This window comes from Hibiscus syriacus, unplaced genomic scaffold, assembly GCF_006381635.1.
Source record: "Hibiscus syriacus cultivar Baekdansim isolate YM2019G1 unplaced genomic scaffold, ASM638163v2 tig00117048_pilon, whole genome shotgun sequence".
Classification (NCBI taxonomy): domain Eukaryota; kingdom Viridiplantae; phylum Streptophyta; class Magnoliopsida; order Malvales; family Malvaceae; genus Hibiscus; species Hibiscus syriacus.
Genome location: NW_024063538.1, coordinates 917,369 through 939,768, shown reverse-complemented (window position 1 = coordinate 939,768; position 22,400 = coordinate 917,369). Strand labels below are relative to the sequence as shown.

At 34.7% G+C, this 22,400-nt stretch overlaps 5 protein-coding genes and 1 long non-coding RNA gene across 7 annotated transcripts; 2 read left to right on the top strand and 4 right to left on the bottom strand.

Annotated features, from left to right (window-relative positions):
• The first annotated feature begins 8,366 nt into the window (after positions 1–8,366).
• Positions 8,367–12,100, top strand: LOC120197726 (probable magnesium transporter NIPA4). The gene is made up of 9 exons (XM_039199144.1): positions 8,367–9,009; positions 9,521–9,577; positions 9,946–10,036; positions 10,107–10,267; positions 10,375–10,502; positions 10,590–10,727; positions 11,075–11,167; positions 11,405–11,510; positions 11,666–12,100. The coding sequence occupies exons 1-9, from the start codon at positions 8,859–8,861 to the stop codon at positions 11,770–11,772; spliced, it is 1,032 nt and encodes a 343-aa protein (XP_039055075.1). The 5' UTR covers positions 8,367–8,858; the 3' UTR covers positions 11,773–12,100.
• Positions 9,505–9,939, bottom strand: LOC120197729. Its single transcript, XR_005523291.1, has 2 exons — positions 9,817–9,939; positions 9,505–9,613 (listed from the first exon to the last, which is right to left on the bottom strand). It is a non-coding gene; the product is annotated as an uncharacterized LOC120197729 (long non-coding RNA).
• Positions 12,057–13,210, bottom strand: LOC120197728 (cx9C motif-containing protein 4). Its single transcript, XM_039199145.1, has 2 exons — positions 13,039–13,210; positions 12,057–12,352 (listed from the first exon to the last, which is right to left on the bottom strand). Exons 1-2 carry the CDS (start codon positions 13,122–13,124, stop codon positions 12,247–12,249), a joined length of 192 nt encoding a protein of 63 aa, XP_039055076.1. The 5' UTR covers positions 13,125–13,210; the 3' UTR covers positions 12,057–12,246.
• A 439-nt stretch (positions 13,211–13,649) lies between these two features.
• LOC120197433 (protein EI24 homolog) lies at positions 13,650–16,888 on the top strand. 2 transcript variants are annotated; one of them, XM_039198965.1, is made up of 12 exons: positions 13,650–13,888; positions 13,999–14,064; positions 14,151–14,301; positions 14,983–15,035; positions 15,215–15,349; positions 15,440–15,503; positions 15,619–15,704; positions 15,793–15,875; positions 16,056–16,132; positions 16,228–16,343; positions 16,420–16,521; positions 16,670–16,888. In XM_039198965.1, the coding sequence occupies exons 1-11, from the start codon at positions 13,767–13,769 to the stop codon at positions 16,484–16,486; spliced, it is 1,020 nt and encodes a 339-aa protein (XP_039054896.1). In that variant the 5' UTR covers positions 13,650–13,766; the 3' UTR covers positions 16,487–16,521; positions 16,670–16,888. The 2 variants fall into 2 exon arrangements, with proteins under 2 accessions (XP_039054896.1, XP_039054895.1); XM_039198964.1 differs by lacking the exon at positions 16,670–16,888 and having other exon boundaries at positions 13,651–13,888; positions 16,420–16,543.
• Positions 16,889–17,562: 674 nt separating this feature from the next.
• LOC120197317 lies at positions 17,563–19,620 on the bottom strand. The gene is made up of 4 exons (XM_039198892.1): positions 19,510–19,620; positions 18,885–19,446; positions 18,441–18,659; positions 17,563–18,202 (listed from the first exon to the last, which is right to left on the bottom strand). Exons 1-4 carry the CDS (start codon positions 19,618–19,620, stop codon positions 17,565–17,567), a joined length of 1,530 nt encoding a protein of 509 aa, XP_039054823.1. The 3' UTR covers positions 17,563–17,564.
• A 426-nt stretch (positions 19,621–20,046) lies between these two features.
• Positions 20,047–22,355, bottom strand: LOC120197280. The gene has a single exon (XM_039198872.1). The coding sequence runs from the start codon at positions 22,264–22,266 to the stop codon at positions 20,197–20,199; it is 2,070 nt and encodes a 689-aa protein (XP_039054803.1). The 5' UTR covers positions 22,267–22,355; the 3' UTR covers positions 20,047–20,196.
• Between the last annotated feature and the right edge of the window lie 45 nt (positions 22,356–22,400).

The following is a 22,400-nucleotide window of genomic DNA, read 5'->3' as shown; positions in this document are numbered from 1 at the left end:
TATATATTGACCCGACATATATAGCCAATACATTTGGATTAGATAATGATGGTATTTCGAATGAAAAACAAATTTTAGGTTCTCGTTATAAAAGAAGAGATAGTGCGAGTGTCTTAGACCTACATGAGCGTTTTCTTCATCTAATGATTTCTTGGTGGTTTCGACCATCCGGAGGTCGTTATTCTACCCTTAGAGCTTTGGATCTTTGGTGGTTACATTGTTTCGAAAACCGTATTAAAATTAACCTACCTCAGATTATTTTTGCTGAAATTGTTGAAACCGTAAATCTTGTTCCTAACAAGAAACTCTGTTCATCTCTAGTTTACGGTTGCTTTTTGAGTAATCTGTTTTCCAAAGCTGGGCTTAGAGTCGGTCTAGATGTCGTTTTTCCTCTTAAGAAACAAATCAATCTTCTTTCCTTAACGAGAGTGGATGGGTAAAGAACAAAGAAACCGATGAATGGGTTCGTTCTTCTACTCCGGGAGCTAGTTCTTCACAAGCTCCACCCGAGGCTGACGAAGATCCCGATTTTGAACAATTAATGAGGGATATTGATGAAGCTGAAGAAGAACCTGAACAATCCGAGGAGCAAGCACAACAAACGCATCAAATGCCTCCATATTTTCAATCCTTTATGGAGACATTCGATTTTCGATACGCTACCATGGACTCGCGCTTTTCCTCTATAGAGTCTCATTTATCCACAATGGGAGCTCAACAATTAGAGATTCTTCGGGAGATGCGTGCAAACAATGAATCAACCAACGCTCGTATCAATGAACTCACACACGAGATGGCCGCTATGCGAGCCCGTTTTCCTCCTACCGATCCGGATGTTTGATTATGTGTTTAGTTTTAAAACTTTGAACAAAAAGAATATTGTTTCAACATTTTGGATATTTTGGATTGTTTGATTTTGTGGATTGTTGGATTTTGGATTTATGAATGGTGTGAACTTATATGTTTGGTGTTTTATTCATTTTTGCATCATTTACATCATCATTAGCAATATGACCAATTTTGCCATATCACATTATTTATGAATATTGATTTGTGAAACTAATGGCTAACCTCTCTTTTGATTGTGATCTTAGCAGCTTAAGCTTATAATTAATAAATCAATTGGCTAAATGATTTCAAAACCTTGTTTTACAATGTCTTTTTGATTTAACAAAAAGGGGGAGAAGAATAAGTGTTAAATGTTTTACATGATAAATTGAAGGAAGTGTTAAAGTAAGGGGGAGTAATTTCAAAAGTTGATTTTAAAAATCTTAAAATGTTTTGTTATATCAAAAAGGGGGAGATTGTTGAAACATTTTGATATTTCGATATAACAAATTAAGTTAAATGGATTTTAAGATTTTCCAAATGATTTTCTAAGTATATTCGATATAACTATTCGAATATCAAAACATTACTCCAAATATTTCAAAAATCATTTTAATCCTTACTTAAGTGTAAAATTAAGTTTTAATCATAAAACAATTTCAAAATAATTTTACAAAGTATTTCGAACCAATTCAAAGCCAAAAATTCCAGATTGCTCATAGGGAACCGATTCCCCCCCATAGGAGGAACCGATTCCCCCTGAATGGTTTGGCTCCGAGATTTCCAGAATGCTCGGAGGGAACCGATTCCCCCATAGGAGGAACCGATTCCCCCTAAACAGTTTTGTTCCGAGAATTCCAGTATGCTCGGAGGGAACCGATCCCCCCCAAGGGGGTACCGATTCCCCCATGTTCAACGGTCGAAATATTTGAATTTTACACTTAGGGAACCGATTCCCTATGAGGGGGAACCGATTCCCCCCACGCTCCAAGCTGTTTTATTAAATGTTTTCACACTAAAACGGCTATAATATCTTCTCTAATCATCCCCAACGTTCAGAAGTGATCCAAGGTGTATTTAAGCAAGCTTAGAAGCCATTGATCAATAACAAGAAACATCAAGCAACTAGAATCAAGAGAGAATCAAAGAGAAAGCATCAAACCTCAAGTTTGAGCATTTCAAGCCTATTTTCATTCAATATTCATTTTGCTTTCAAGAACACTTTTTGTGCTCAATTGTATTCATATTTGAGTGTTCTTTTCTTTGTTCTAGAATTGTGCAAACATCTTACCTTGTGAGGTTTTCTTGTAAGTTTGCAAATTTGTAATCTTCTCTTTGAGAAAAGAGTGTTCTCAAGAGTTGGGGTATACTCTTGAGGGAATTGTAAGGTTATCTCTTTGGCCTCAAAAGAAAGAACAAATTAGTGAATTTGTTGGAAAATCCTTAGTGTTGATAGCTAAGGTAGTGGACGTAGACTTTGTTTGAGAAAGTCGAACCACTGTAAATCGCTGTGCAATTACTTTCAATTTTCTGCAAAAGCTTCCACAAAATTTTTATTGCCAATTCACCCCCCTCTTGGCCAATTTCGTCATTCGATTAACTCAACAAATATTAATTTTTTAAATAAATTAAATATTAATTTTTAATATTATATTATAGATATTAATTTTAATATTAATTTTTTAAATTTATTTTATATCATATAAATTATTTTATATATTATTAAAATTTTATATTTATTTTAATTATTTTGATTTAAGTTTAAAAATAATATTTTTTTTGGATTTGTTATTTTTAAATTATATTTAAACTTTTTTATACAAAATATAAGTATTTAAAACACATTGCTTAGGTGGTGTTTGTATAAAAAATATAAAAAAATTAAGATTTACAAAATATGAAATCATATAATTTATAAAAATTATATTCTAAAAATATCATATAATTATAAAAATAAATTATGAATATATATTTAAAAAAATTAAAAGTATTACATAATTGCATATTTAAAAAAATCATATAATTTAATGATCATTTATAAATTTTATTCTATAAAACTTATAAAACTAATAATGCATGTGATTATATGAGATTTATAATAGAATTAATAAGGTGATGTTTGTTTTTCTTAAAAAATTTATTATTGTAGTTGTATGAATTATTTAAATTCTAATATTGTAAAACTAAAATTATATTGCAAAAAACTCTTTTAAGTTTAAAAAAATCAGTTTATTTTATATTTCAGTTTATTTTAGTAGTCTGCAGACGTTAAAAAACAAACAGTCTTCTTCTTGCAGACTGCAGACTTTTGGTCCACCTCTTCTGCTGCAGATGTCTGCAGATGTGGTCTGCAGACTGCAGACCTTTTACCTCTTCAAAAACAAACACCACCTTAGTCTTTTATTTTATTATTTGACTTTTATTATATCTATATTAAACGGATTCGTTGTATGAGTTCGATAAATATATACGGGTTTCAACTTAATCTAATGGGTTTAAAAATTTAAATTCGAAGTTAAGTAGAAATAACTATTTAATTGAATAAAAGAAATTCAAATTAGTCGAATTAACAAGTCTTATTTTATAATTTAAACGATATTTTTAACTATATACTGTATTTCTTTATAACTTTTACATGTGATATACATATATCATGCATAATTGAGAGACTTAAACTTGAAAACCAATTTATTAGATTCTAAAAAATTGATTATCCGAGTCTTACTTATAGTTCGATTTAAAATTGAAACTTTTAATTTGTGTCAAGTTGAGTTAAAAAATCAATTTTTTTGAGTCACTTCGAGTTTTATCCACCCCTAGATTAGGTCATATTTTTTAAGGATGAGGTCGAGTTTAAAAAGCTCGACTCGACCCAACCCGACCAACATAATATTACCACTTATATATAGAGATATAATTACAATAATAGCTTTTTCTATTTTATTATCGGCATAACGATAAAATTAACCCAATGTTAGTCCAAATTAGGGGTGCTTATCGAGCGAGTCGATCGAGAGTTGAACAATGCTCGTTAAAAAAATTTATTGCTCGACTCGTTACTCGTTAATCTCGTTAAATGTTTGCTCGACTCGTGCTCGTTAAAAAAACTTATTGTTTGACTCATTGCTCGTTAAACTCGATGCTAGTTAAGCTCACCGAAATTTTTACCTTATTTTCTTAATTATAGGTAAAATCTATTAATACTATACAAACATAAATTAATAAAATTAACCAAAAAATATTATGAAAAGAGTGTATGAAACAATTTCAAAGTTTAAACTCCAAAAGTAACAATTCATAAATACATTAAAATAATAAATATGGTTTGATTTTTTAGTATAGTAAAATACTAATTAATATTTTAGTATTTTTTGTTGTTTATTAGAAAAGTAATAGATTAGCAATTCATCATCTTTTTTTATTATCTATTAGTAAATTAGTTTTTTTGAATGAAATAATTTTTTAAGATAACTACTGAAAAAATTATATAAAAAAATTAATGAGTTGCTCGCGAACTTATCGAGTCGAGTCGGACTTTACTCGAATCAACTCGTTAAAGTCTCAAGTCGAACTCGAGTTCAAGTAGAGTCATCTCGAGTCGAGTTTTTATCGAGCTTTGAACGAGTCGAGTTCTACCTGTTCAACTCATTAAGCACCCCTAGTCCAAGTGATAATTTTGATTTATATATGTTTTTTAGTATTTTAACTTTCAACATTTATTTATTTTTGTTAAAATAACTTTTATCAAATGAAAAACATTATTTAACTAGCGTTAAATACATGTTATTGACGTGATATTCTTATATATATTTTAATTATTGATATGTTGCATATCATATCACTCAAATTAATAATATAACATATATCACATCACTATAATTATGATATAAAATACATTATATCACTTAAAGTAACTATGTGGTATACAATACATTTTCAATTAAATAAATATAAAAATATCCGTTAATAAATATTCACTGTTAATCAATTAAAGATTTTCAACAAACATATAATTAATTGGCCCCTAATCACAGTTAATAATATCTATAACTATATATAAAAGTTATCTCCCAATTAATTACATTGCTCAATTGGATTTTGCTTTCTGACAAGGCTCGACAAATTTGAGATTAGGGTTTGATTTTGATTCATTATTGTATTCTTATATATATATATATATATAGTTTGGATTTTGACTCGGCAGAACAGGAAAAAAAAAGCAAGAAGAACGCGCGCATCGACAGATAATCGAACAGCATCGCTGCCTATCTTTTATTAATCTTCCATCGTCATCTTCAGTCCTTAGTTCAATGGCGTCGAGATTTTGGAGACCACTGCAAGAGAAAATCATCCGACAGAGAAGAAAGTCGACCGACACCAATTTTTTTTTTTTTTATTTAGGGTAAGCTAATATTTAGTTGCCGAACTATTCCTGAATTCCGTGTTGATAATTCAATTATTTTTTTAAAAAATATATATATATATATTTAAATTTACGTTTTTGTTTTATTTTAACTATTTACTATTGAAAAAAATAAAAATATTGTCATGTCACAAGTTATATATTTTTTTAACGACGGATGATCAAAACGAAATAAAAATATAAGTTCATGTATGATTTTAAAAAATAATTAGGTGACATAAACAAATTTATATGAATAATTAGATGACTAAATATGTAGTTTATCATTTTATTTATGCCTTCAAAATAAGGTATAATTTTGGTTTTGATTCCTAGTATGATCAAATTCAAAATTTAATCTTTATATTTTAATTTAATTTAATATAATTATCTGTTTTTAGTATCAACAAGTAATTTAAATAATTAACATCGATAATGTAGATTTTCCTTCCTATACAAAGAAATATATATTAGATAGAATAATGATGTGATTTGGTGTGTAATAATTTTAGTCTTTAAAATTTAGAGTTTATCGATTTAGTCTTAGTTCAAAATATTTCACTAAATTTAATCCTGAATATTTAAAATTTCATCATTTTAATCTTTATTCTTCTTTTGAATTACTTGTTTTTCTCCCAAAAATGTTATATTATTCTCTTATTACTTTTTTTATATAATAATTTGTTTAACGATAACTTTTTTTTTTTTGAAAAATAAAGGTACGATTGTAAAGGAGAATCATACAATGGATATACATTGACACTAATCACATTAAAAAATCTCCTTAAACTTAAATGCAGGAAAAAAAGTACTACATGTCAAGTCCCGGATATAAAACAAACATGCTACAAATCCAATTACACAACCCAGAAATCTACCTGCAACATCTTCAAATCCTTAACCACCTATGACAGAACCACACCAATTTAACAATATCTTAGGAATAAGACTAAATTAATAGAATATCTAACTAAGAAGAGTTAACTTTATTAAATTGTCTAGATAAAATTGATAGAATGTATAAATTTTTAGGACTAAATGTTAATTATACTAAATCAAATTAGACATTCATTTCAATTTTAGCGATGTTGTGATATGTTCGTAAAGATATTCTAATTAAGTGATTTATTTATAACCTTTAAAAAATGAAGGAGCTGAGATATATTATATATCAAATTAAGGTATTTGGATTTCATCCCAGATTAAAGCATGGAAGAGGGACCAAAATCATAATTTGGCCAGTTATATACTCTATTTCTTATTTTCTTTGCGCTTCATATCGCTGTCAAATGTACTTGCCTTCTGCACTGTGAACTTGGGGGGTTTGATGAAGACGAGAGTGTCGCGCCATATAAGCAAGAGGATCGAGCGATACTCTTGATAATATGGCGCGCGAATATAAAGAAACAGAGGAACCACTGAACTCGCGCCATGGCAGCCATTTCCTTATATATACACTCCATTTTTCTCTCTTTCTCACTATATCTTCTTCCTCTTAAACATGGCAGTAGAAGTATTATTCGTCAAGACTCTTACAAAGACGGATAAACAGAAGAGATTGTCTGTTCCTACGAAGAAGAAAATATGTTTCTTGGATTTTGAAGACGGGTATACCGTGGAGTTTAGGGTGATGGACGATGATGGCAGAGTGTGGACCTTTGTTTGTTCTAAAAGGAAGAAGAATGGATATCCGAAGCCCGTTTTTAGTAAGGGATGGCTTCAATTCGTGCGGTGTTGGAAGCTGGAAATCGGTGATAAAGTGATGGTTTATCGGCTGACGGTGGAGAAAGGTGGTGAGGGGCAGTATAGGATCAGAGTGATCAGGCGAGAACCTTTAGCTCATGCTGATAAAGCCATGGCGGTAACAAGCTACACGGACGATGAAGACGAGGCGACCACAACTTCCTCAGACAGCACCAATGCCATGACAGATCAACATGGCTTCATGTTTGAATTCATTAGCCTGAAGCCGGATATAGCGGTTAGTGAGCGCAAATTCGTCGGCTTCATTGAGTTGGGCTCACGGGAAGGAAGAGAAAATGATCACCATCTATGCATTCTAACTCTGTAAAACTTCAGCACAGATGAAATTCGAGTTACCAGTTCCACCGCTCCTTTCTTTGATAGCTTCCAACCGTTAATTAGAAACCAGAGTTGTTTTGTTGTAATTTCCTAAGGATTTAATTAACATTTACCAAGCACGCCAGTTCCATACATACAGAATTATAAAGGGAAACATGTTTTGTAAATCATCATTTTGGTTGCAACGGGGATACAAACTCTTTGGATCCATGTTCTTACTCTCGCCGAACTGGTTTCCAATCCACTTTCTAAAAGAGTGTTTTTGGTGACGCGATAGGTTGTCTGGGTAGAGATTTTAACGGTTGTGTCAATTCGGATCAAAATGAAAGAAATTAAAACAATAGGTAAAGATTGCAATGTTTGTGTTATTACTTTTGGTATAATAAGAAAATTACCTTTTTAACGTTTGTACAAATGGTCACTTTGCCACTTATTATTTTTAATAGCATTTTAACTCCTAAAAGTTTTCCTTTTTTTTGTCAAAATTAATTTTGTTAGATGAAAATCGTTAGTTGATTAATTGTCATTCAACATGGATTGTTTTGATAAAAAATTAAAATGTTAGGAGCTAAAATGCTCTAAAAAAGAATAGGGGCAAAGTGATCATTTTTAAAAATGTTGGAGGGCAATTTTATCATTATGTAATTACCTTTTTGAATAAAATTACTATAGGCACTTTTATATTTTTAGATTATTATTCTTATTTCCTTTTATTTTTGGTAATGAATGATGTCTCTATCCATAAAAATCAAGAAATTAGAGTCTAATTTATCTAATATTGAAATTGATAAGATCTAAAAGTATTTAAACCTAAAAAGAGGAACTATGATCAATTTTTCTAATTACAAAATTTTCAGGGATTTAAAAAGTATATAAACAAAAATAAGAGGATTCATTTGCTTATCTTCAAGATTAATTAGCACCTAGGAAACAATTAAACCAGAGCCGTAGCACAAAAACACCTCGCATTTCCTCCACGCACATTTTTTATTTATTTATTTACTTTTAATTCTCACTCCCTTCCTTTCCAAGAAACTTCAAAATAAATAAAGCTCGGCAACTCACCCAACAACTCGGCTAACTCGGTCGTTCTCATCCCCACTGACAGCCACACGACTCTCTTCGGTTCCATTTTCGCTCTCTCAAGACGTGAGATCTGCTCTTTCCGCCCCAACTCACCCCGAGTCAACCCACTCAACTCTCTCTCTTCAACTTCACTATAAATATTCGTCGCCTTTTCTCTTTTTTTTTTTTATCATTTTTTGTCCTCCTCCTGTTTCAACGTCTTTGTCTCGTCGTCTCTTTTTGTCTGGATATAATCGTTCTCGTAACTCGTTATACTAAGGATTAACTGCTATTTGTGTCCGTCATTCTTGGGAGGTCAAGATCGGTTAAAATCGCGATTGATTTCGAGATTCATGAACTCGTTTTTAAAACTCGGTCCGAGTTCTGAGCTGATTAAGGATCGGGTCGAGTTACTGTGACTCTGTGTAGAGTTTCCCGGTTCATATTAGGGATTTTGGAAACTTTTTTGCAGCTTTAAAGTATGGCGGCTGTACGGAGGTGGACTGAGGGGATGTCCGCAGATAATTTTAAGGGTTTGGTTTTAGCGCTTTCCTCCAGCTTATTTATTGGGGCCAGTTTCATTGTTAAGAAAAAAGGCTTGAAGAAAGCTGGTTCTTCCGGTATCAGGGCAGGTACTGCAATTTATCAAACTTTTATCAACAATTCTTCTTCTTTCTTGATTAATGCAGGGTGTTGCAATGCATTGGATTATAGAACCCAATGTAGAAAGTGAAATTGAGTGAACTTTAAATGTCGGGAATCAATTTACAGTCATTAAACGATTTGAGTGAAAGATTTTATTAGCAAAGTTATGCATAATCTGTCAAAGTAATGTATATGTCTTTAGAAGACTATGCTGAAGAAAAATGGCATACGAGTTGATGGTTTGTTTTGCTTGTATAATTTGTTGCTATTGAATAATTTTTTTTCTGTTCATGATATTATTGTTATGTTGCTTTAAAATTGGCACTCTTTTTTTAGTATTTACCTCAGTTGCCTGAAGAACTTTTTGGGATGCATTTGCTATCATTTATTGTTTTTTCAAGTTTTCATTCTTTAAAAGGACTCTTGTATTGCTCTTGTGGCTTGTGCTTAACACAGTGCCAATGACTTTTGTTTTATTGGTGTTTACCTTTTGCACAGGCGTTGGAGGTTATTCTTACTTGTTGGAGCCACTTTGGTGGATAGGCATGATAACAAGTAAGGTTTATGGATTTTTGTCTATCATTAACGCTCCTTTTTATGTTTTCGTTTCCCTAATGGGATTCAGGAACCACTCTCTACTTTTAGCCCTTTCTTGTTTCTCTTCTTTTCGAATATTATCCCTAAAAGATGATCTTGTAGAAGCCACATTGCACCTATTCATAATGGGATGATCCTTTCAATGTTTTGTTGGCATCTATAGAAATATAATTTTCTTAATTTCGTTGCATGCATACATCTTAATGTTTAGGAACTATTCCAACTGTGCAGTCTTGTTAAATTTACTTAGTTGTTTCAGTTGCTTATGGTTCATGATTCTGGATTGGAAAATGGTTAATTCTGTTTGGTAATTGGCTGTGCTACAGTGGTTGTGGGGGAAATTGCTAATTTTGCAGCTTATGCATTTGCACCCGCTATACTGGTTACTCCTCTTGGTGCCCTCAGCATTATTATCAGGCATGGAAACATATCACTCAAATTTAGATTTGGTCTTTTATTGTTGATTGCTAATTATCACCTCTTGCAGTGCGGTTCTTGCGCATATAATTTTACAGGAAAGATTACATACTTTTGGGATTCTTGGTTGTGCTTTATGTGTCGTGGGATCTACAACTATTGTTTTGCATGCTCCGCCAGAACGTCAGATTGAATCCGTAACGGAAGTTTGGAATCTTGCTACAGAGCCAGGTTCCATTTTGTTACATTGCCCTTGGCACTGAACACTGTCTTATATTCGAAATTGTTGAACTGCAAACAAAGAAAATAATTGTAGCTCCTCTTTGATCCTCTCTCAGGGTTCCTCTTTTACACAGCACTGGTCTTAACAGTTGTCTTTATACTTGTATTCCACATTGTACCGCAATATGGACAGACGCACATTATGGTTTACATTGCAGTTTGCTCTCTTGTGGGTTCCATTTCGGTATGCATCCCTATCAAGTTGGTGGTAACTTAATTTTATTTGCATTCCGATATATTTGCAGATTTTTATTTAAGTGTTCTTTCACAGGTCATGAGTGTTAAAGCACTTGGTATAGCCTTGAAATTAACCTTTTCAGGAATGAATCAGCTTGTATATCCACAAACATGGGCCTTTACTTTAGTTGTTATCACTTGTGTGCTTACTCAAATTAATTATTTAAACAAGGTAATGGTTAGTTGTCTTTTCTTTTGTTCCTTTGATATCTATCTTAATGTCATTCATTTTACCCTTCAAAGAAATGAAAGAAGATAGCAATGTGGGGAATGTGAAGAGAGAACAAATAAATATTTATATTTTTTTATTTTCTATTTCATCTCTAGTTTTGAACAATTTATAGAAAGGGTATATTGGAATTTTCATTTTCTTGAAGATCACTAAGTTAATTAGCCAACGTAATCTTAAAACTTGTCTTGATCACTAGTTAATTTAAAATTTATAGAAAGGGTTCATTATGCTTATGGATATGCTTGCCTCATTCATTAGTTGAAATTTATCCATTTATGATTTTGCAGGCACTTGACACTTTCAACACAGCTGTTGTTTCTCCCATATACTATGTTATGTTCACATCACTGACTATTTTAGCGAGTGTAATCATGTTTAAGGTAATTGCCAGACATTTATGGTATCAAAATGGTTCATAAGTATATTAAATTATACCATTCAACGTATATTACATCTTCTGAACCAGGCCGTGTTTAAACTTTATTATCGTATCGATTAGTCTACTACGTGCAATGGATTGCTTAACCTATATATATGTGCTTCTTCCATCTTCTTCTCTATTTCAATACTAAAATTTGTGACTTGATAAAATGCTTACTCGTTTGCATTCTTATCAGGATTGGGACAGGCAGACCCCGACGCAGATTATAACACAAATGTGTGGATTTGTAACTATCCTTTCAGGAACTTTTCTTCTTCACAAAACCAAGGATATGGTTGATGGTATGATCTCATCAACCTTGAATAGTGAATTTATTCTCATTCATCGCGATTAATTACCTCGTGTAGCACATGGAGCACATTGCAGCATTACTTCATTGGAGCTTTCAACTTGTTTTTGACATTTTAAACATTTGATGGATCATATCTTAAACCAGGTCCAAGTTTGACATCTATGTCAATTCGAGCATTAAAGCATGACGAAGAAGATGGCTTTGATGAAGGCGTCCCTCTTAAGTGCCAGGGTTCATTGAGATCACTTTGAAACTTTAGGTCATCGATGCCATTCTACAAATCTCAGTAGAGCTTATGGGGAGAAGCCTTGTTGAATGTCGAGGTGTATTTTACAACCGATTCGATCACACCCGCATTTTGGGAAGGTGAGATTATCCGTACGGCTTCGAGACCAAACTATATGAACTTCAGAGTCTTTTGCCTTGTAATAGTCCCAATGTAATCTCTTTTGCCTTGTATAAACTATATCCAATGTTCTCAACATGTGAAGTGAGAAAAACAAGGACAAAGAAAAGAATCAGATACTAGCAAATCTTTTGCAATTTTGATTTGGTAGATCAACTGTTGTTCCCTTCTCATTTATTTAAAATGGCATCTCAAATATACATATGTGCCTGATTTTCAAAATACAATGCGTCAGTTGAGTTATATGTATTATGTAGTGTACCGACAACGTCGAAGCAAAATACAAACGAAATCAAACCATGATGTCCAGTCTTTGCATTCACTTGGCTATTTGCTTTAGGAGAGCAGACACAGATGCACAATGGGTGGACTCATAGTTGCATTTCTCGCAGCAAGATTGCAGCAGTTGGATTACTTTCTGGCACCTATGATACATAACACGGATCATTTTAGAAAAAATCCGAGTTCAAAATGACCCAATCTAGAATGATCTAGAAATCGAAATAACAAGTAGTCCAATATGATCTTAATCCAAGTGTCAAATCAAAATGAAAGAAAAACCCAAAATGACTTCAAAAAAAACTAGCAGACTTGAATGAATCGAATACAAAACTACTCAAACCTGAAAATACCCAACTCGAAATGGTCTTAACCTAAAAATTTAAAACCTAAATTGACCAATACATGGTAATATTGACAGACAAATGTGAATGAACAGAACTCGAAACAACTCAAAACTGAACCAAACCTACACTCGAAACGATCTTAATCTAAAGAATTTAAAACCCTAGACGGACCAATACAGGGTGATATTGACAATGTCTAGTAGGAGACATCTTTTGCTAGTTTAGTTTTCTTATTCACAAACAGGACTCAAATTAAGCATCCATTTTTGAAAATAATCGCAGCATCAAGGATGGATCAAACTGATACAAACAGTTTAACTTGTAAGCTACCCCATTGTCTCTAAAAACGAATATCCACGATCCATCCCTTTTTCAATATAATTAAACCAAGGACGATTTCAAGGTTCCTCGATCAAGTTCTCTAAGAAAGCCCAACCATACCCGAAATCAATCAAGTTACTAAGGAAAATCCTAAAGATTCTTACCTTTGAGGAAGGAAGTTGCTCTTGGAGAGACAAGCTTGGATATCGCAAGCTTCTTTCTTGCAAGGCTCTTTGCTTGGCTGCGCCATCTCTTGTTTCTATGATTTAATTTCTCCACTCTAAAATCAAATATTCTCAGCTTTAAAATTGATGAAATTTCTTTTTGTTCTTTTTCTTCGATTCACGTAAGCTCAAGAATCTCGTAGAGAAGCGGCAGCTTAAATATGAGAAATCGACGGGTGGCGTTGGTTTGGACCGGTTAATTTCGGGTCGACTTCGGCCATTTTGACATTGAATTAATGGTAAATATACATTTTGGTATCTGAACTTGGATTAAATGTTTATTTTGGTATCTAATTTTTTAAATTCAATTAAGCACTTGAATTTGATCTCAAAATTTAATTTGGTGTCTATTTTCAATAAATTATAAATAAAAATAAAAATAAAAATATTATTATCAGTTTCGAACTCTATATATTAAGACATTGATATGATTTTAATTTTTTAAAATTGAAAAATTAACTTATAACGATTCAATTTAATTTAATTTAACTTCGAATTCATCATACGACTCTTTTGAACTTGCCGTGTAAGTCTAGACGTGGTCCAATCATTTGAAGGCAAAGCTCTCACAAGGTCTCAAAGCCAAAGCCTCTGTCCTGTCCGTCAAAGGTCGCCATAGTGAAAGGATAAAACTCTCTTTTTCCCTCTGATTATCGATCGAAAGAGAGATGGACGATATTAAACCATTGATTGAAATTTCGAGATCCAAATTAAAACAAGCTTCGATTCTATGGGCGGAGGGTTTCAGAGAAGCTTGTTGTATTAACAGAGTTTTCGTTCTTTGCTACAGGTTTCTTGTGTTTTCTCTTCTAATCAATCACTCTAATCTACTTTTTCTCGGTAACTAAAATCTGGATTTTGTTCATTTAGATGGGTTTTGTTTTGTTTTGTTTTTGACAGGTCGAAGAAGCTTTTGATTAGAACCGGACAGTGTTTCCTTTTAAATGGATTCATTTTCTTAGGAAGGTAAAGCTGAGTTCCTTCTTTTTTCCAGAATTGCTTATTGGAAAATGACTGTAATTTTGCTTTATTTTGTTGTATTTTTTTTTCAGTTTGTTTGTCTTGCATTCGGCTGTTATCCCAATACTACAATGGATATTGCCTGATCATTACACGCAGGCCGGTTGTGAAGAAATGTCTGAATTCCATGGTGTCTTCAGATTTTATTCCTTCTTACGTGGCTTCCTCATACAGCTGTTTTATGTAAGTGTTTAGTGGAATTGTGTTGATTTGTGTACGATGCAAACTGCATTATTGTTGCTATTTACGGTTATGTGCTTTCTGATTGCTTTCTAAAAGAAAAGTTCAATTGTTGTGCCCTATATCTATATGTATTATTTCCAAAGTTTCCTGTAGGCTCAATCCTGTTCGAGTACTTAGCCGGGAACTGTGCGTTTTGTGTTTCATTGCTAATACTAATAGTGTGCTTTATCACAGCTGTACCGGGCACATTGTTTCGCTTTCTGCATGTGTTATTGCATTTGCTGATAGTGTTTTGCCTTTATATGGGTTTTAACATTAGTTCCTGTCATTGTTGACCAAACATATGGTGTCTTGAAAGGATTTAGAAGCGAGACAATAATTACCATGTAATTGTGTATTGATTTATCTTTGTGCTTCATGGTCAATACTCATAGTGTACTTCATCACAGCCGTACCATGCACATTGTTTCATTTTCTGCATGTGTTATTGCAGTTGCTGTTAATCTTATGCCTTTATATAGGTTTTAACATTAGTTCTGATAATTGCTGACCTAACATATGATGTTTTGAAAGGATTTAGAAGCGAGACAATGCTTATAGTGTCTTGTGATCTTTGTCTCACTATGAAAAATTAACCTTATCAAACCAGGTATCATCACCAATTTGATTTATCACCTGCAGGTATTTTGGTTCTATCCCTTGTACGTCTTCAGCTTTATTCTGAGCAATCTCTGGTACTTTTCTCACCCGTCATGCTTTTAGTTGTTTCTCCTATGCGACATTTTAATTAATTGCAATATCCATCTGGACCTTCGTATCCTGTAATCGTTTAAATTACCAGATGGGATTTAAAACGCATGTTAAAGTTATCTGTTTCCGAATTTCTGTTTGAACCAACAATGTCTTGGTCCAGGTACAATGACATTGCTACTCATGGTTTTGCTGCAATGGGGAGATCCGGGCCTTCTGTGGTGGAATCCCCAAAACAAAATGATAAATTGACCTCGGACAATAAAGCAAATGCAGCAAGGCCGGCTGGCCTTGGAGGGTACTAATGACTGTGGGCGTCCTTCTTAAACAAAAAATTAAACATTGCATAGATGTGTAAGTCTGGTTTTCATTGTATATTTTCCTTCAGGATCATGATCGGAATTGGGGAGCAGGTATATTCGGTGCTTCTTCTGACTTTGTTTTTCTTAGAGGTAAAAAATATCATCTATATCATATTTTTTCGGGCTTCCTTCAACACTTTTCTGTGTATGAAGTTATCTATATTTTCGAGATGATGACTTGCATCCTTTTACAATTTACATGAAGGTTTATGCCACGGGATTTATACCCTATATCGGGAAGGCACTCAATTTCATACTTCTTTCTTGGATGTATGCTTATTACTGTTTCGAGTACGTGGTAAAAAACGTATTTGTGTTCTTAATCTTTTTGCCCTTACTCTGAGCTAGATAGTGGATAAAAAACGTTTAAACTTCTTAGGTACAAATGGAACTTTACGGAATGGGGTCTGGAAAAGAGACTGGACTTCTTCGAAACTAATTGGGCGTTCTTTGCTGGTTTTGGTAATTACTTTTCACTGCAGACAATTTCTATTTGAGATTGCCGTTACGGAAGTGAATAGAACTCGAGAAAATTTGTACTTTTACAAGCTGAAAATAAATACTATATACTAGACCACTCTTTGTTGAACGGACTGCTATATAATGTTCGAAATCTCACTGATATTCTAACTGTATTTTTAGGAAGTCCTTGTGTTCTGGCAATTTTCTTTTTCTCACCTCTTGTCGGCTACGGTCTTATGGCCATACTCTTCCCTCTGGTTCGTCCCAAGTCTCTCAACCCTTATTCTTCTGGTAATTATAGAATCTCTCTTTCCCGAAACATTGGATGGTCTTTAACATGCATGTTTTTCAGTTTGTTCTTACTGCAACAGGCACAGAGGCCGAGCGAGTTATTTCCACTCGAAGAAGAGGATTTAGTGGTGCCGAGCTGGGGAAGCTTCCGATATTTTATGCAGCGGATACTTTACTGTAAGCCGCCTGCTTTAATTAGCTTTAAAATACCTAAACTTTTGTTTTTTAATGTAATCATTTATTTCTCCTCTAGGATGCGAGTCTTGTCCCTCTTCCCGTTGGAATCCCAAGAACAAATGCAAGACAATAAAACGCTATAACAGATACTGTCCTACTTTCTCACAGCTTCTCAACAGTAAGTCCATTTTCACAAGCTCGGAAAAGAAGTTTTTGAACTTTTTATCTCTTTTCTCGTGTTCTTACATGTGCCGAACCTTGTTCTCGGAGCAAATTTTTTCGTTCATCGTCGTTAAATATGTTTGATCTCGTATTTTCTTGAACAGGGTTGTGAATGACTGGCAGTTGGTTTAAAATTTTCATCCAAGAATCTTCACGACAGCGCCATGGCCGTTGGGAATTCGTTTTCGTATAAGTGTTGTGTACATAAAAATGCAGAAATTAAAAGTGTAAGAGCATATACTGTCACTGATTTCTGTCCCTTTACGAGATTATCAGAAATGTGTGTAGTTTGGTGTTATTAACTTATAAATGAAAATGATAATGCGAAATGATGCAAGTGGAAAAATACCGGAACATATAATGATTACAGACTTCCAAACAAGCCAGCTCCAAAGTACATGGAGTTATCACAAAAACAACCAAGTAAAAGGAAACATAGATGATGTCTGTATACAGATAATGTCTAATCTAAACAAACTTGGAAGTGTTCAAGCAATAATAACATAGTGCAAAGTAGATATGAAGAACAAAAACATAGGGTTTTCTTCGATCCTCCAAACTGAACTCGGGGGTATTTTTGAAGGACTCAACCTTGCTTCGAGACAGGGTTATGAAAAGGTCCAATGTCAAACGGACAACATTGAAGCTTACAACTTAATTAGTTCAATTAATCCCTCTTTGTCCCCGATGACTCTTATTAGAATGATTGTCCGGCTTCTTTCTCGCAATTGGTAGTTGGAATTCAAGCTTATCAAATGTGAAGCAAATTCGATTGCTGATAATCTCGCCAAAACTGATGTTTGCACAGATGGAACAACTTGTATCCTCCCTGAAGCTCCTTTTAAGCTGCAGAACCTCCATTGTGATATCTATGGGCCACCTTACTTGAGGCCTAACGTCCTCTAATGTAATCTGGCTTTTGCCTCCTTACTATTAAAAAAAAATAAAGGACATACCTTGAAGTTGCAGAATCTGTGTTTGATAAACGTGAGTGGAATATCACTGCCAATGGCACCAATTGTGGATGGTAAAGTTGCATTCAAATTCTTTACATTCCAGGGCTAGTCCATTGCAAAGATTACTGCATACTTTACATGGAGGGCAATTCCAATTGTTTTTCACAACAGTTAATGGATGTGGATGATTACCGTATACGACTTTGCTTCCAAGCTTCATAAACTGAGGGTCCCCGAAAGTGCACTTGGAACGAAGAGAGTTATCACAATCGGCACAGTAGTAAAACCAATCATTAGGGTAGCGTTCGTTCTCACACGGATCACAGTAATGTTGAGAAGGACTAGAATCATCAGAATATGTCAGAGTAAGAGCATGTTTGTCATACTTGTACCAAGCTATGAGCGGTTGTGTCACACACGATATATGTAAAGTTGAACCACAATGCTTCATGCATGTATATGCAATTTCATGTTTCAACATTATTCCGACACAACCACTGCACTGTGTTTGCAAGTCGTGGACGAGAAGAAGTGAATGCTCATGACTCGTATGCTTTAGAGTGTCTGATAATAAAATACATTGAATGTCACATTGAAAGGACGATCTGCAATCTTCGTCGTGTTGGTAGCTAAATCCATGATAAGGACGGCAGCAAGTATGGCATGATGAATAGCCAACCCCTGGTTGTGAGTTTGAGCGTCAGCACATGCTTGTGAAATGGGTGTCGTTTTTTCCTAGGCAATTCAGCACAATCTTTATGGAGAAAAAACTTGCACCGATCACAACTATAAAAAGGAATTGATATAGGCCTCCTACACCCATGACATTGCTTGTCATCTTCAATCTCCCAATTAAAAATGAGTCTTAAATTGTGATCATGATACTCATGTTTGATCTTAGTTGCTACCATCTACTCACCAATAATCGTTTTTTCGATAATGTCCGTAATCAAATTCAAAGATTCATGCAATGTTTCATTGCAGCTGTCATCATTGTCTTCCAAGACAATTGTTCCATCCCAAATTGCTTTATTGGTAGCACAATGTACATGAGCAATATAATTGCAATCAGTGTTAGAACAAGAGTAACTGCCATACCTTCTATTGACTTCCTCGTAACAGATCTTGCACATCCAATCTACAAATTGGTCTTTTCGAAGAGAATACGAATGAGAAATCACATGAGGATGTCATGTTATCACGATCTTACGGGACATCGAAATACACTTCTTGTGTACAAGGTCACACGTAGTGCGGATATAAGGGGTGTGATCTCCAAGCATGCCACAAGAATCACAAGTAAATGACATTTTTCTTAACAGAAGCATCCACGGATGTTCATGACTTTCGATTTCGATTGTTCATGGTGCGAAATATTCATCAACGATAAGCTCAAAGTTGCAAAGAGAGCAGGAATAAACAAACCCTTCCCATTGGATTTTGCACAGATAGCAACCACAATTATTCAGATGAGTAGTTGGTTTCAGCAAGAGACTAAGAGGATGGTCAGGGTCATAGGGGTGGTTAACCTCAAGGGCTAAATTAGAACATTTATCATGAAGGTTAAAGAACTTAGGCAAAGAACAATGTGTGCAGTGGTAAATTGGTCCGAATAATGGATTTTTACAAGCAGAGCAATTGTGTTTGACTTCCTCCGTATGATTTTGAACGAATAACAATGGATGCCGGTGCAAACGAGTAGGAAAATCTGCAGCAATGGATGATTGAAGCAAAGCACAGTTTACGTGCAGATCGAAAATACAAGGAGCACAATGATAAACAATTCCCCAACAATCTCTAGAACAAAAATCACAAGTACCCTCGTAAGGTACTTTTGGCAAAGTAGTCAAAGGGTGTTGAGTGTGGAAGGGATGATCAATTTGGGGGGCTAACTCTAACTCTGCGCATCTTTTATGAGGAAAATACTTTCATTCATTGCAGCCATATCTCGGACCACCAAGAGATTGATCACACCGAAAGGAGTATGCTGTTTCACTGGCAAAGCTCTGATCTTGGATGAACATCAATGGATGTTCATGGCTGAAATGATGAATTTCCATATCTCCCTCTTTCCTGCTCTCAGACTCAGTGCGATCCATTGCAAGATAACAACTCAGATTTGCTTCAGTCCTTGAGGTTAGCAGATATGGTTTATTAGGGGTGTTTATGATCTCAGGGAGTCGTAAATGTCTTCAGCCGTAAATGCACTCATTTAATGGTTGTAGGGCCTAAATTCATGTTGGCCAAATAAAATGGAACTGCCACCTATTTGTGAATAAAAGGTCCATTATTTTTTCATCTATTAATATCAAGTACTTCATTTACAAGAGATTTAAGTGTGATTTTACTGTTTGAACTCATCTAGTGGTCTTAGTGATTAAAGAGAATGTTTTTCTCCTTAAAAGTTCTGAATTTGAGTAGCTACTACTATTGGGTGTGTTCGCGTTGTCAAGACTATAAACAATTACTATCTTATAATTAACACAAACTATTAAAAAAAAGTGTAATTTTTCCATCGTGCTTCTCACCTAATTTAGTTTCAGCAGGCAAGAGCATATCAACTCATCACAATTTAAAAGTATATTATCCTTCAATGACACCACTACATGGAACGATTACAGACTTCCAAACCTTTGAAGTTGCAGAATCTGTGTTTGATAAACTTGAGTGGAATATCACTGCAAACGGCACCACCAGTGGATGGTAAAGTTGCATTCAGATTCTTTACATTCTAGGGTCGTCCCATTGCAAAGATTACCGCATACCTTACATGGAGGGCAATTCCAAATGTTTTTCACAACAGTTAATGGATGTGGATGACGAGCAGATTTAACTTCACTTCCAAGCTTCATAAACTGAGGATGACCGAGAGTGCATATGGAATGAAGAGAGTTATCACAATCAGCACAGTAGTAAAACCAGTCATCGGGGTTGCGTTCATTCTCACACAGATCACAGTAATGTTGAGAAGGACTAGAATCATCAGAATAAGTCAGAGTAAGAGGATGTCTGTCATACTTGTACCAAGTTGTGAGCGGTAGCGCCACACATCGTATATCTAAAGTAAAATCACAACGCTTCATGCATCTATATGCAATGCAATCTCGGGATATTTCTGAATGACAACCACTGCACTTGGTTGGAAAGTTGTGGGCTAGAAAGAGTGAATGTTCATGACATGGATGCTCCAAAGTGTCTGATAGTGAAATACATCTAATGTCCCAATTAAAGTGTGATTTTCCCTCTTCATTGTAGCATCGGTAGCTAAATCCATTGTACGGACGGGAACAACCATAGCATATTGAATAGCCATCCACTGGGCTCAAGCTCGAGTTTGTGAGTGTTAGCACATGCTTGTGAAATGGGTGTCGTTTTACTCTAGGTAATTCAGCGCAATCTTTATGGAGAAAAAACTTGCATTGATGACAACTATAAAAATGAGTTGCGATAGGCCTCATACACCCATCACATTGGCTATCATCTTCAATATCCCCAGAAAAAGTGAGTCTTAAATTGTGATCATGGTATTCATGTTTGATCCCAGTCGCTACCATCTGCTCTCCAATACACGTTTGTTCAACAACTTCAATAATCAAATTCGAGGATGTATGTTGTGTTACGTTGCAGCTCTCATCATTGTCTTCCAAGAAAATTGTGCCATCCCAAATTGCTTTATTGGGTGCACAATATACATGAGCAATATAATTGCAATCGGATGCAGAACAATAGTAACTACCATACCTTGTATCGACATCTTCATAACAAATTCTGCAAATCCAGTATCCGACTTCATTTTGTGGAAGAGAATATGAATGAGAAATTATGTGATGATGCCTTGTTATCATGATACTGCGAGGCATTGAAATGCACTTCTTGTGGACAACAAGATTACACTTCGTACAGAGATACGGGTTGTGATCTCCAGCGATGCCACAAAAATCACAAATAAATGACATTTGTCTCAACAGAAGCTTCCATGGGTGTTTATGACTTGCAGTTGTGATCTTTGGTGGTGTAATAACATCATCAAGAGTAAGCTCCAACTTGCAAATAGAGCAAGAATAAACAAACCCTTCCCACTGGATTTTGCATAGATAGCAACTGCAATCGTGATGATGAGTAGGTGGTATCGGCAAGAGAGTAAGAGGATGCTTAGGGTCGTAGGAGTGTTTAATCTCAAGGGGTAGTTCAGCACACTCCTTATGAAGGTTAAAGAATTTAGAAGAACAATCCCCACAGTGGTAAATTGGACCAGATAACGGTTTCGTACATCCCGAGCAATCGCGTTTGATTTCCTTGTTATGGTTTTCAAGGAAGAACAATGGATGCTGGTGCAAATAAGAGGGAACATTTGCAGCAATGGATGATTGAAGCAGAGCACAGTTTACGTGCAGATCGAATCTACAAGAAGCACAATGATAAACAAATCCTGCAGAGCCACTATAACAAAAATCACAAAAACCACCCCTATAAGGAAATCCTGGCAAAAGAGTCGAATGGTGTTGGGAATGGAAGTGATGATCAATTTCAGGGGCTAACGCTAACTCTGCACATTCCTTGTGAAGAAAATGCCTACATTCAGTGCAGCCATAGCTCGAACCCTCTAGCGACCGACCACACCCGAAGCAGGAAGCTGCTTCACTTGCGAAACCCTGATCTTGCATAAAGACCAGTGGATGGTGATGGCTGAAATGATGGATTTCCATGTCCTCACCTTTCATGCTTTCAGACACAGTGTGATCCATTGCAAGAAAAATGTTTAATTTGCTTCACTTGAATCCAGGCCTTGCAGTTAGCAGATGCTTTATTAGGGTCTCAAGGGAGATGCCAATGTTCTTGGTCGTTGACTTGTCGTCCATGGTTGGTAAATGAATGCAAC